The 12,589-nt window shown below is 34.7% G+C and overlaps 1 protein-coding gene across 1 annotated transcript in view; it reads right to left on the bottom strand.

Annotated features, from left to right (window-relative positions):
* Positions 1–12,589, bottom strand: part of LOC144439941 (obscurin-like) — a 34,415-nt gene that overhangs the window by 7,224 nt on the left and 14,602 nt on the right. The window contains exons 14-29 of the mRNA XM_078129174.1: positions 12,289–12,589; positions 11,564–11,878; positions 10,474–10,788; positions 9,482–9,796; positions 8,739–9,053; positions 7,904–8,218; positions 7,241–7,555; positions 6,254–6,568; positions 5,578–5,892; positions 4,653–4,967; positions 4,027–4,341; positions 3,399–3,713; positions 2,721–3,035; positions 1,570–1,884; positions 817–1,140; positions 109–423 (exon numbers count right to left, since the gene is read on the bottom strand). The exon at positions 12,289–12,589 is cut by the window's right edge and continues 23 nt beyond it. Of these exons, the coding sequence (XP_077985300.1) occupies positions 109–423; positions 817–1,140; positions 1,570–1,884; positions 2,721–3,035; positions 3,399–3,713; positions 4,027–4,341; positions 4,653–4,967; positions 5,578–5,892; positions 6,254–6,568; positions 7,241–7,555; positions 7,904–8,218; positions 8,739–9,053; positions 9,482–9,796; positions 10,474–10,788; positions 11,564–11,878; positions 12,289–12,589 (5,035 nt within the window). The remainder of the gene's footprint in view (positions 1–108; positions 424–816; positions 1,141–1,569; positions 1,885–2,720; positions 3,036–3,398; positions 3,714–4,026; positions 4,342–4,652; positions 4,968–5,577; positions 5,893–6,253; positions 6,569–7,240; positions 7,556–7,903; positions 8,219–8,738; positions 9,054–9,481; positions 9,797–10,473; positions 10,789–11,563; positions 11,879–12,288) is intronic.

Genomic DNA, 12,589 nt, shown 5'->3' on the forward strand with positions numbered 1-12,589 from the left:
TAAAAGACTATATAAAGATTAATTAATAAAGATTAGTTATTTCTCCTAATATAGAGGTTATAGATTGCCAGTACACCAATTATATGAATGACGTACAGTCTTACTTACCATATACAGTGAGAAAGGCTGACTGACTTTGAATTGGAACGTCTCCATTGTCTGACTCCGATACATAACAAAAGTAAAATACCATGTCGTCAAGACTGACCATTTCTATCTGTAGATTGTATTCTATTCCAGGTAGTGTGCTGACAATACTAAGACGAGAATCATTGCTCACTATTGCCATGTCATTGCTCAATACTTTCCCATGTGTTCGCCATGATACAACGCCATGTTTGTCTTGGATGGAACAATTCAATATGGCGATGTCATCTTCTACGACGATGGTATCCATTGGTTCTTCAATGAATGACTGGGGTTCTGGAGTGAAGAGAACCAAGTGAGAAAGGTACAATATCTAATGGATTACGAATCCAATGAATAATAAACATAATAACAGGTGAACTAACGGCCATTAGTTCATTTACAATCATTAGTCAACATGTTCACCATCAAATGATTGTGGCATTATTGCAATGGAACTACCGTGGGATAGGGCCTCGTCATTTCTGCACATGAGAGGCAGAGAATGATTTAACCTCTCCTTTACTTATTGCATTACTTTCGCTCAGTGCCAGAAATTTTGGATCGATGCCCTTCGTACTGATAAGTGAGGGTGTCAACACGTTAGTTTGTGTTTCATGTTTATTATCAAATACGATGAATTCTCATGTCATCCTTTCTTTTACATAGAAATCTTAATAATCAACTTACGTTCTACTGTAAGAGAGACTGTTGGTGCTCTAATTTCAGGACTGTTGTCAGCTGCAGTTACTCTACACTCGTAACCACCATTATCATCATTGTTGATGTTTGTTAGTTGTAGATTGTACTCTCCAATACTGGAATTACCAATGATAGCATAATGTTGGTCTCTATTGGTGATAAAGATGTCTCGATCAAAACTGATATCAACGCCATCTTTAGACCAAATGACATTTCCTTCTTTGTGAGTAACTGAGCATTGTAATACAGCTGGATTACCAATGACCATATTAACATCAACAGGTAGTACACTAAAGTTTTGAGTTGCTGCATCTGAAAACAAAGAATTCGGAATCAATGTTATTTTGGGTAGGTGATGTTCGTATGATATGCATATCTCTATGGCAAGAAAGATGGTTACTAAAAGATACACCCTTTCGAATGTTTTACATATATTTATAGACGTTGGATAGAAATCTTTACAATGTCGATGATATAATCAGTATCAATTGATTGTATTTTTACTTTTTGGTATGAATATTTTAACCTTATGCAAAGTGTTGGATATTTGCATATCATTCGTAATGTTCAATGAAAAAGAACATTAATAATTTACATAATCAGAAACCCTAGATATGGCCATGAGTATACTTTAATGGTAAAAAAATAATTTCACAATGTTTTATTTTAAAGATTTTTCCTTACATAGAAAATAATCCCCTTTTGTGCATATTTACATAAAGTAATGAAAGATGAACTTACCATAAACTGTCAGAAAGGCTGACTGACTTTGAATTGGAACGTCTCCATTGTCTGACTCCGATACATAACAAAAGTAAAATACCATGTCGTCAAGACTGACCATTTCTATCTGTAGATTGTATTCTATTCCAGGTAGTGTGCTGACAATACTAAGACGAGAATCACTGCTCACTATCGTCATGTCATTACTCAATACTTTCTGCTCTGTTCGCCATGATACAATGCCATGTTTGTCTTGGATGGAACAATTCAATATGGCGGTGTGACCTTCTACGACGATGGTGTTCACAGGTTCTTCAGCAAATGACTGGGGTGCTGAAGTAGAATGAATAAAATGAAAAGTACAACACAACATTAGAAGTTCAACAGTATAATGTAATAAAAAATATAGAGATTTTCACAACAATGTGATACACAGGACTGTACAAGAAATATTAATGCTAGTTCCTCACAGATTTGTCGTTTCAAACAGCCGTATTTTTAGACTTAATTCAAAATGTCAAATCTGCCAGTTTTGTAATATAAGTAGAAAATGGCAATGTTATTAGGAGGTTGTCATACTTGTGTGATGTCATTGGTATAATTGACATGACGTATGGTTTACGTGACATCATTCACATGAATGGTCTGACGTCATTGACATGATATTATGTATGATTGATGTGACATCATTCATGTGGATAATCTGATATTATTAACATAATGTGATGTATGGTTGATGTGACGTCATTCACGTGATTGATGTGACGTCATTGATAAGATTGATAACTACGAATAATATACAACACGTGTTCTTTATAGATGTTCAATGTAAACTAGGGATATTATCTACAAAATCAACACAGCGATCTGAGAGTCATCCCAGTTTTATTCTCTAATTTCTGTGCAAAGTGGAATCTTATTCCTGTGTATTTTACAACTGGGAATTAACTGAGATATTTAACTGTTGAATGTATTGAAATGTTAAAATTTTTAAATTTCTAGGATGTAAATATCAAATACAAATCTTATTGCATTTCTCGGAACTCTTTTTTAATAACATCATTGTGGAAGCCATTTTACCAAATTACACTATCTATATGACAACACAACATTTTTATATTTGCAAACTATGGTTATAGAATTTATATACGATGATAAATATAACTTACGTTCTACAGTGAGTGTCACTGTTGGTGCTCTAATTTCTGGACTATTATCAGCTGCAGTTACTCTACACTCGTACACACCATTGTCATCATTGTTTATGTTTGTTAGTTGTAGATTGTACTCTCCAATACTGGAATTACCAAAGATAACATATTTGTTGGTGTTAAAGATGTCACTGTCAAGACTGATTTCAACACCATCCTTAGACCAAATTACATTTCCTTCTTTGTGAGTAACTGAGCATTGAAATACAGCTGGATTACCAATCACCATATTAACATCAACAGGTAGTACACTAAAGTTTTGAGTTGCTGCGTCTGATAAAAAAGCATTGAAAATCAAGATTAATGTGGATGGATTAACATCATTATGATTAATAATTTGTTTTACTTTTATGAGTTATCATTGGTAAAGGTATCGTCATCTTTCGTAATCAACATACTAAAACCGGGTTTATACATATTTCTTTCATCTTTCGACTTTGTTTCCCTCTTGTGACTGTCTCTTTAAGGGTGTCTGGGTAGAAATTGACTCATAGACTTATCTCTTTTGCAAACATGGCAATAGTAATAATTTCACTTTGTTAGTGTGCTTATTACTGAGCCAGTAGGGTTGCAGGTATTCCAATATAAAACACCCAAAGTGTAAATCGAGATACACTCAATGCCAATCTTACTTACCATAAACTGTCAGAAATGCTGACTGACTCTGAATTGGAACGTCTCCATTGTCTGACTCCGATACATAACAAAAGTAAAATACCATGTCGTCAAGACTGACCATTTCTATCTGTAGATTGTATTCTATTCCAGGTAGTGTGCTGACAATACTAAGACGAGAATCACTGCTCACTATCGTCATGTCATTACTCAATACTTTCTGCTCTGTTCGCCATGATACAACGCCATGTTTGTCTTGGATGGAACAATTCAATATGGCGGTGTGACCTTCTACGACGATGGTGTCGACAGGTTCTTCAGCAAATGATTGCGGTGCTAAAATAGATTAAAGAAAAGACAACAAACAGCATTTAACCATATAACTTCAACAATATATATATAAGAACCCCTCATCAAATTCATCCTCGATTCTCTTTGGTTTACAACCGAAAAGTGATATTATTGACAGCTCAGACTTCTGGGAAGTTAATATGTCATGCAGAATCTTGTTACATCTCACTTAGAATATCATTACGTCAGTCATTAAATCTTACCAAATATATTGATGTTTAAAGTAGTGCTATGTACATGAATATGCACCACATGCTTACTGAATTTATATACTATTACCATTGTAAACAAAACTTACGTTCTACTGTGAGTGTGACTGTTGGTGCTCTGATTTCTGGACTATTATCAGCTGCAGTTACTCTACACTCGTACACACCATTATCATCATTGTCTATGTTTGTTAGTTGTAGATTGTACTCTCCAATACTGGAATTACCAAAGATAGCATATCTATTGGTGTTAAAGACATCACGATCAAGACTGATATCAACACCATCTTTAGACCAAATGACATTTCCTTCTTTGTGAGTAACTGAGCACTGAAATACAGCTGGATTACCAATGACCATATTAACATCAACAGGTAGTACACTAAAGTTTTGAGTTGCTGCATCTGAAAACAAGAGAATTCAATATCAAGGTTAGTGTGGATTGAGTAAAATGACCACGTATCATCGTCTGCAATCAATAAACCAGTTTTACCCTTAATTATTCACCTCTCGACTTTATTTGCCTTTTGATTGATTGTCCCATTACAGGTGCATGTATATAATGGACGTTGTTACAATATCTATTTTGCATACAGGGCAACGGCATGTCATTTTACTTGTTCAATATGTGCATTATTTTGCCCTGTAGAGTTGCTAGACCTATAAAACAACAACCACGGTATAATTAGAGAGACACTTTAACATGTTTACTTACCATATACAGTTAAAAGGGCTGACTGACTTTGAATTGGAACGTCTCCATTGTCTGATTCCGATACATAACAAAAGTAAAATACCATGTCGTCAAGACTGACCATTTCTATCTGTAGATTGTATTCTATTCCAGGTAGTGTGCTGACAATACTAAGACGAGAATCACTGCTCACTATCGTCATGTCATTACTCAATACTTTCTGCTCTGTTCGCCATGATACAATGCCATGTTTGTCTTGGATAGAACAATTCAATAAGGCGGTGTCACCTTCCACGACGATAGTATCCACAGGTTCTTCAGCAAATGATTGCGGTGCTAAAATATATTTTTTAAAAGCAATGGAATGATCTTTAGTATTGTTATTTAACTTTTCCTCACGTTCAACATAAAAGTACGACAAGATTTAATAGAGATACTCCGTAAGATAATACACAGGATAGGACAAGAAATTTGATATGGAATAAACATTTCAAGACGCAATCCTCTAGACCTAATTGAGATGTCAAATCAAGTGATATTTCTGTTATGAGGATACTATGAAATTGTCATATAATGGCTTGAATGTATGTATGTGTGATGTCATGGGCATAAATGATGTGACGTCATCGCCATCATTGAAGTAGAGTCACTAACTAGATTAGCTTGGTGTGATGTAACATGTGTATGTCGTTATTAACATGTTTGGTATTAATAATATACAACACGTTATTATATATGTTTGTGGTGTATTATGAGGTGTAATACAATGATACTGGTCTGTGAATAATCATGTGTTTTTAAATATCAATTCTTCAGATTAAATCGCCATCTTCCAAATTCCTTTCTATAATAGTTGTACCATACACTCATGTTTGCACATTGCACATATTCTCTACCTAGATGATTTAAAAAAAATTATGTCCATAATAACTGTAAAGAAACTTACGTTCTACTGTGAGAGTGACTGTTGGTGCTCTTATTTCTGGACTATTATCAGCTGCAGTTACTCTACACTCGTAACCACCATTATCATTATTGTTGATGTTTGTTAGTTGTAGATTGTACTCTCCAATACTGGGATCGCCAATGACAGAGTATCTATTGGTGTTAAAGACGTCACGGTTAAGACTGAGATCAACGCCATCTTTAGACCAAATGACATTTCCTTCTTTGTGAGTAACTGAGCATTGTAATACAGCTGGATTACCAATCACCATATTAACATCAACAGGTAGTACACTAAAGTTTTGAGTTGCTGCATCTGAAATACAGGACAATTGATGATCAAGGTTAATGTAGATGGAGTGACATCATTATGGTTAATAATTTGCTAACCTTAAGCTATAATTGCTAAACGTGTCATAAGCATTCAGCATATTAAACCGGTTTGTTTGTTTTCTTATTTTTGTTTTATCTTTCGAACTTCTTTATCCTTTGACAATTCTTCATTCTTCAAATATGACCGTGTGCATAAAACGAAGCTGTTGCAATATCTATGTTGCAGACATGGGAATAACATATCATTTAACTGTTTTAATATGCGTTTAATAGTTTCTTTAACCCGTAGAATTGGTAGTGTTATGAGTATAAAATAAGGTGCATAGAGAACCACGGTTACTTACCATATACAGTGAGAAAGGCTGACTGACTTTGAATTGGAACGTCTCCATTGTCTGATTCTGATACATGACAGAAGTACAATACCATGTCATCAAGACTGACCCTTTCTATCTGTAGATTATATTCTATTCCAGGTAGTGTGCTGACAATACTAAGACGAGTATCACTGCTCACTATCGCCGTGTCGTTACTCAATACTTTCTCCTTTGTTCGCCATGATACAATGCCATGTTTGTCTTGGATGGAACAGTTCAATATGGCGGTGTCGCCTTCTACAACGATGGTGTCCACAGGTTCTTCAATAAATGACTGGGGTGCTAAAATAGATTATATGTGAAAATAAAGAACGACCTTTAGCACTGTTATTGTATTTTTCTTCAAGTTGGGCAATATGGTACGATATTATGTTAACATAATAACATGTTATACAGACTTGTGTTTACACACTGAAAATGTGACTGGACGTACTGCGGTTACATAGAAGGTGGCTAGATGTGTACATGTAAATAGCAATGACATTCTTTATGATATTACTTTAATAGAAAAGATGTGACAAGCTTCTTCCTTATGGAATTTATCATTAAAGAGCCATCTTCTAGACCTAATTGAAATTGTCAATCCAACGAGTATTTTAGTTAAAAGGACGCAATGGAGGTATCGTTTATATTACGTAACAGATATGGTTGGGATGATGTCATAACATACCATAACCATGGCTTTAAAAAACATAACTTATGCAAAATAAATGCTCATTTCTCTTTTCACAGCTGATGTCAATGTATGATGTATAGAAGTGGTAACGTTTTCGAACTTTTAGGATAAGGACTGTGTGTAATAACCACATTTCTTACTAATACTATTTCAATTAGTGAAGCCATGCTGGTGTTTTACCAAACTGTCATATGTATTACATTTGCACATTTCACTCTATTCGCTACCTGAATGATTTCTCAAAATCTATATACTATAACAAAAATGACCAAACTTACGTTCTACTGTGAGTGTTGCAGTTGGTGCTCTAATTTCTGGACTGTTATCAGCTGCAGTTACTCTACATTCGTACACACCATTATCATCATTATTTATGTTTGTTAGTTGTAGATTGTACTCTCCAATACTGGAATTACCAAAGATAGCATATCTATTGTTGATAAAGATGTCAGTGTCAAGACTGATGTCAACACCATCTTTAGACCAAATAACATTTCCTTCTTTGTGAGTAACTGAGCATTGTAATACAGCTGGATTACCAATCACCATATTAACATCAACAGGTAGTACACTAAAGTTTTGAGTTGCTGCATCTGAAAACAAGACAATTGATGATCAAAGTTAGTATGGGTAGGAAAATCCATAATTTGTGAGTCTTTATGAGATGTAAAATTGCTAAGAGTATAACTTTACCACTTTTGGACAGCAGTGTTATCCTTACTTTTTTTCTGTACATCTTGTTTACTGAGTGGTTGTCTGTTTCAAAGAGCTTGAATGGAAAGCCTATACTATGCTAATAATTAGATTATTTATTTTTCACAGATGGCAAGAACGAATTTCCCTGGCTCTTAACAGAGTCGGTAGCCCTTGTTCAAGTAATAATTTGTTATCAATACACAACATGGTAAATCTATAGATACTTGAATGTTAATTACACTTACCATATACAGTGAGAAAGGCTGACTGACTTTGAATTGAAACGTCTCCATTGTCTGACTCCGATACATAACAAAAGTAAAATACCATGTCATCAAGACTGACCCTTTCTATCTGTAGATTGTATTCTATTCCAGGTAGTGTGCTGACAATACTAAGACGAGAATCATTGCTCACTATCGTCATGTCATTACTCAATACTTTCTGCTTTGTTCGCCATGATACAATGCCATGTTTGTCTTGAATGGAACAATTCAATATGGCGGTGTCACCTTCTACGACGATGGTATCCACTGGTTCTTCAGTGAATGTTTGGGGTGCTAAAGTGAAGTTTAAAGAGAAAGGTGTATTTAAAATAGCATTGGGTTTGACCTGATATATCTTCAAGTTCTGAGTCATATTGAAATTCAATGTAATCGCATCTTGTCTAAAATTGCTTCTTTGAAAAAAATAGTGACACTGTGTTGTCTTTCATTTCTTGTAAGTCAGTCAGGAATGAGTATGACATTTCTGTGTTGGGTTATCTAACTTAGCACAATACACAAACCTGATACACCATGCATTTTCTAGAAATATCAATCGGCATAGCAGTGTCATTGACGATTATGATATTTTGTGGGTATATTTGAATTTACCAATTTGTCAAAGTCCTCACTAAGTAAGGAACTAATGACTATTCAAGTTGAATTGGTGATTCCATCACTTTGATACAAGTAGGTAACCAACATCAGATGTAAACATTGTTTGCATCACCAAGCAAGAAAGTTCATAAAATTTACTCATGTACCCAACAATGTCACTGGAGATTACGAATGGTGGTATTGAGTTCAGTAAACTTACGTTCTACTGTGAGTGTGACTGTTGGTGCTCTAATTTCTGGACTATTATCAGCTGCAGTTACTCTACACTCGTACACACCATTATCATCATTATCTATGTTTATTAGTTGTAGATTGTACTCTCCAATACTGGAATTACCAAAGATAGCATATCTATTGGTGTTAAAGACGTCATGGTCAAGACTGATATCAACGCCATCTTTGGACCAAATCACATTTCCTTCTTTGTGAGTAACTGAGCATTGGAATACAGCTGGATTACCAATCACCATATTAACATCAACAGGTAGTACACTAAAATTTTGAGTTGCTGCATCTGTGTAGGAATAATAACACAATCATTGAATTACCGGTAGGTTAATATATATAGTAAGGCTGTACAAACAGATTATAGATGTACTTGCCAGCTCTCTAAATTGGGGGGGGGGGGGGGGGGAGAGATAAAATCATAAGACCCAATCGTCTATCTCAATGTATATAAAATAAGAGTAAAGTCGATATTCCTCTGCTTTTATCTGCCAAACGTAATTCTATATGTTGTCGTTGCCTATATTATTTACTAAATTTTTTATACACTCAATATTCGGGTACACGAATTATTTCACATACTGATGTAACCTTAAATCTAGGAGAGGGTTATATATCTAACTCATGAACTATATGTTTACCCCAATATCACTACAATTGATAGGCAGATATGTTATTAAATTCAATAAATGACATAAAGATGTTGATGTCACTTACCATATACAGTGAGAAAGGCTGACTGGCTTTCAATTGGAACGTCTCCATTATCTGACTCCGATACATAACAAAAGTAAAATACCATGTCATCAAGACTGACCATTTCTATCTGTAGATTGTATTCTATGCCAGGTAGTGTGCTGACAATACTAAGACGAGAATCATTGCTCACTATCGTCATGTCATTACTCAATACTTTCTGCTCTGTTCGCCATGATACAACGCCATGTTTGTCTTGGATGGAACAATTCAATATGGCGGTGTCACCTTCTACGACGATGGTATCCACTGGTTCTTCAGCAAAGGACTGTGGTGCTGGAGAGATGAATAAGAGATGTAGAAAGGTACATTCACTATTTATCATCTTTATTGTTTAAGGATCCAATTTATATGACTCTGTACTAATACCCCAAGTGTGTAACACCCACCTCCCCAACGTTTGAAAATAATCTGCTCAGTCTCTTTTTAACATTTCACAAGGCATACATTGATTATATATTTAAATGTAATACATTTATTAATATCATTATTAGGTAGATTAATCTACATCAGAATAATAGTATCATTAACACACATGGACATTTTAATTGTGAATACATTTAGTAAAGGATATATCATCAACTTAATGCCGTCCTATGTTCATGTTTTTGTCTACTGACTGTGTAAATTAGAATAAATGTTTGAACTATTTTATACAATGCTTTATATAATTTTATCATCATACAAATAAATCAAAATAAAGGTATTTGTTACATAAACATGTCTAGTATCTTGTTAACTATATTATTTAAAACGTATTTCTATGTTTTGTTTCCATGACAATAATACATGACACAATCGCCACTATACACTTTATATCAACTTAACTATGATATTGTTCAAGAGGGCTAAGGTGCCATTTTTTTGGTTCGTCTATCTCAATTTCGGTCATGCACGCCACATTGGAAGATGTTCCAAGAGGCGTACGTCACGTGTCCGTTTTTTCAACTTACGTTCTACTGTGAGGGTGACTGCTGGTGCTGTAATCTCTGGACTATTATCAGCTGCAGTTACTCTACACTCGTACACACCATTATCATCATTGTTTATGTTTGTTAGTTGTAGATTGTACTCTCCAATACTGGAATTACCAAAGATAGCATATTTGTTGGTAGTAAAGATGTCACTGTCAAGACTGATATCAACACCATCTTTAGACCAAATGACATTTCCTTCTTTGTGAGTAACTGAGCATTGTAATACAGCTGGATTACCAATGACCATATTGACATCAACAGGTAGTACACTAAAATTTTGTGTTGCTGCATCTGTTGAGGAATGAGAGAGTACATTTTAAATGAAGTAATGTATACGTAGCTATATAGTTTATTATTATAGTGCCATTTTACACATACTGATTGACAGCTGGAAGAAAAACTTTCCAAATTTTATAAAAGTTAAGTCTCGGTCGTCAATATGTACATACATAAAAGAAGTTTAGTATTGGTATCACTACTCGTTATTCTAATATGTACTATTGTCAAAAAAAAACCATTATGAACTTTGTCAACAACGTAAGTTTAAATGTAGGATCTCATATATTTAGTATTTATTTTCCAATATCATGGTATTCGACGATTTATAATACACAAACAATCCATTTTCTGTTAGCTGCCACTGGCTCTGTTTGATACAACAATGCAGCAACTGATAGGAAACTGCTCATACCACACTTTATGATTGCAAGATCACAATATCTTGCTTCATTTTGTCTTTAAGCAATATAAACAACTTAATCGTAGTACTGTAACTAGACAGTCGAGCACAAATATTTTGATGTCTGCATTTAATGTCTGCATGATGGAGCATTAGATCATTCCATCTAGAAAACAAAATTGGCAAAAAAATGTCAAATTTCAATCTGGTTATCTGAAAGTGTAGCATATGCAGTTTCGTATCGGATTCTGCGTGGTTGTATCAAACAAAGTCTGTGCACGGTAACCTGCAATGCACAGTATATTGTTCACTCCTACAGCATTGCAATTGATTCTACAAATATGTTATTAAAAACTTTACATGTAGTAAAGTTGTTAGTTAACTTACCATATACGGTGAGAAAAGCTGACTGACTTTGAATTGGAACGTCTCCATTGTCTGATTCCGATACATAACAAAAGTAAAATACCATGTCATCAAGACTGACTCTTTCTATCTGTAGATTATATTCTATTCCAGGTAGTGTGCTGACAATACTAAGACGAGAATCATTGCTCACTATCGTCATGTCATTACTCAATACTTTCTGCTCTGTTCGCCATGAGACAATGCCATGTTTGTCTTGAATGGAACAATTCAATATGGCGGTGTCACCTTCTACAACAATGGTGTTCTCAGGTTCTTCAGTAAATGATTGAGGTTCTGAAAAGAGGGATACAAACACAATAGTATGATTGAACTTGAACCTTTATGTTGTCTCACTTAAGATATTCTCGGAGAGGTTACGCAATCAGTGCATTTGCAGAGGGAGAGAGAATACGATTCATTGAAACATGTTCTAATTACAAAATGAGCGTACTTGACTTTAGGAATTGAACACCAATTTCCACATTGCCATACCCTTGATAACTGTTCACTACAACTGGGACCCTAACCGAGGATATACGTTTATTATGTGCAAACATCTAAACTGCTAGTACATATATCAATAACAATGTATACAGGTCTTCATTCTATTTGTCTAACTGATTTATATACAAATGTAATAGACGTTTACTGAATTCATCTTTGCAGCCATCTCTGACGCAATTGCTTCTAGAAACGTTACTTACGCTCAACTGTGAGAGTGACTGTTGGTGCTGTAATTTCTGGACTATTATCAGCTGCAGTTACTCTACACTCGTACACACCATTATCATCATTGTTTATGTTTGTTAGTTGTAGATTGTACTCTCCAACACTGGAATCTCCAATGATAGTGTAATGTTGGTCTATATTGGCAGCAAATATGTCCCTGTCAAGACTGATATCAACACCATCTTTAGACCAAATGACATTTCCTTCTTTGTGAGTAACTGAGCATTGTAATACAGCTGGATTACCAATGACCATATTGACATCAACAGGTAGTAC

This window comes from Glandiceps talaboti, chromosome 9 (assembly GCF_964340395.1).
Source record: "Glandiceps talaboti chromosome 9, keGlaTala1.1, whole genome shotgun sequence".
NCBI lineage: Eukaryota > Metazoa > Hemichordata > Enteropneusta > Spengelidae > Glandiceps > Glandiceps talaboti.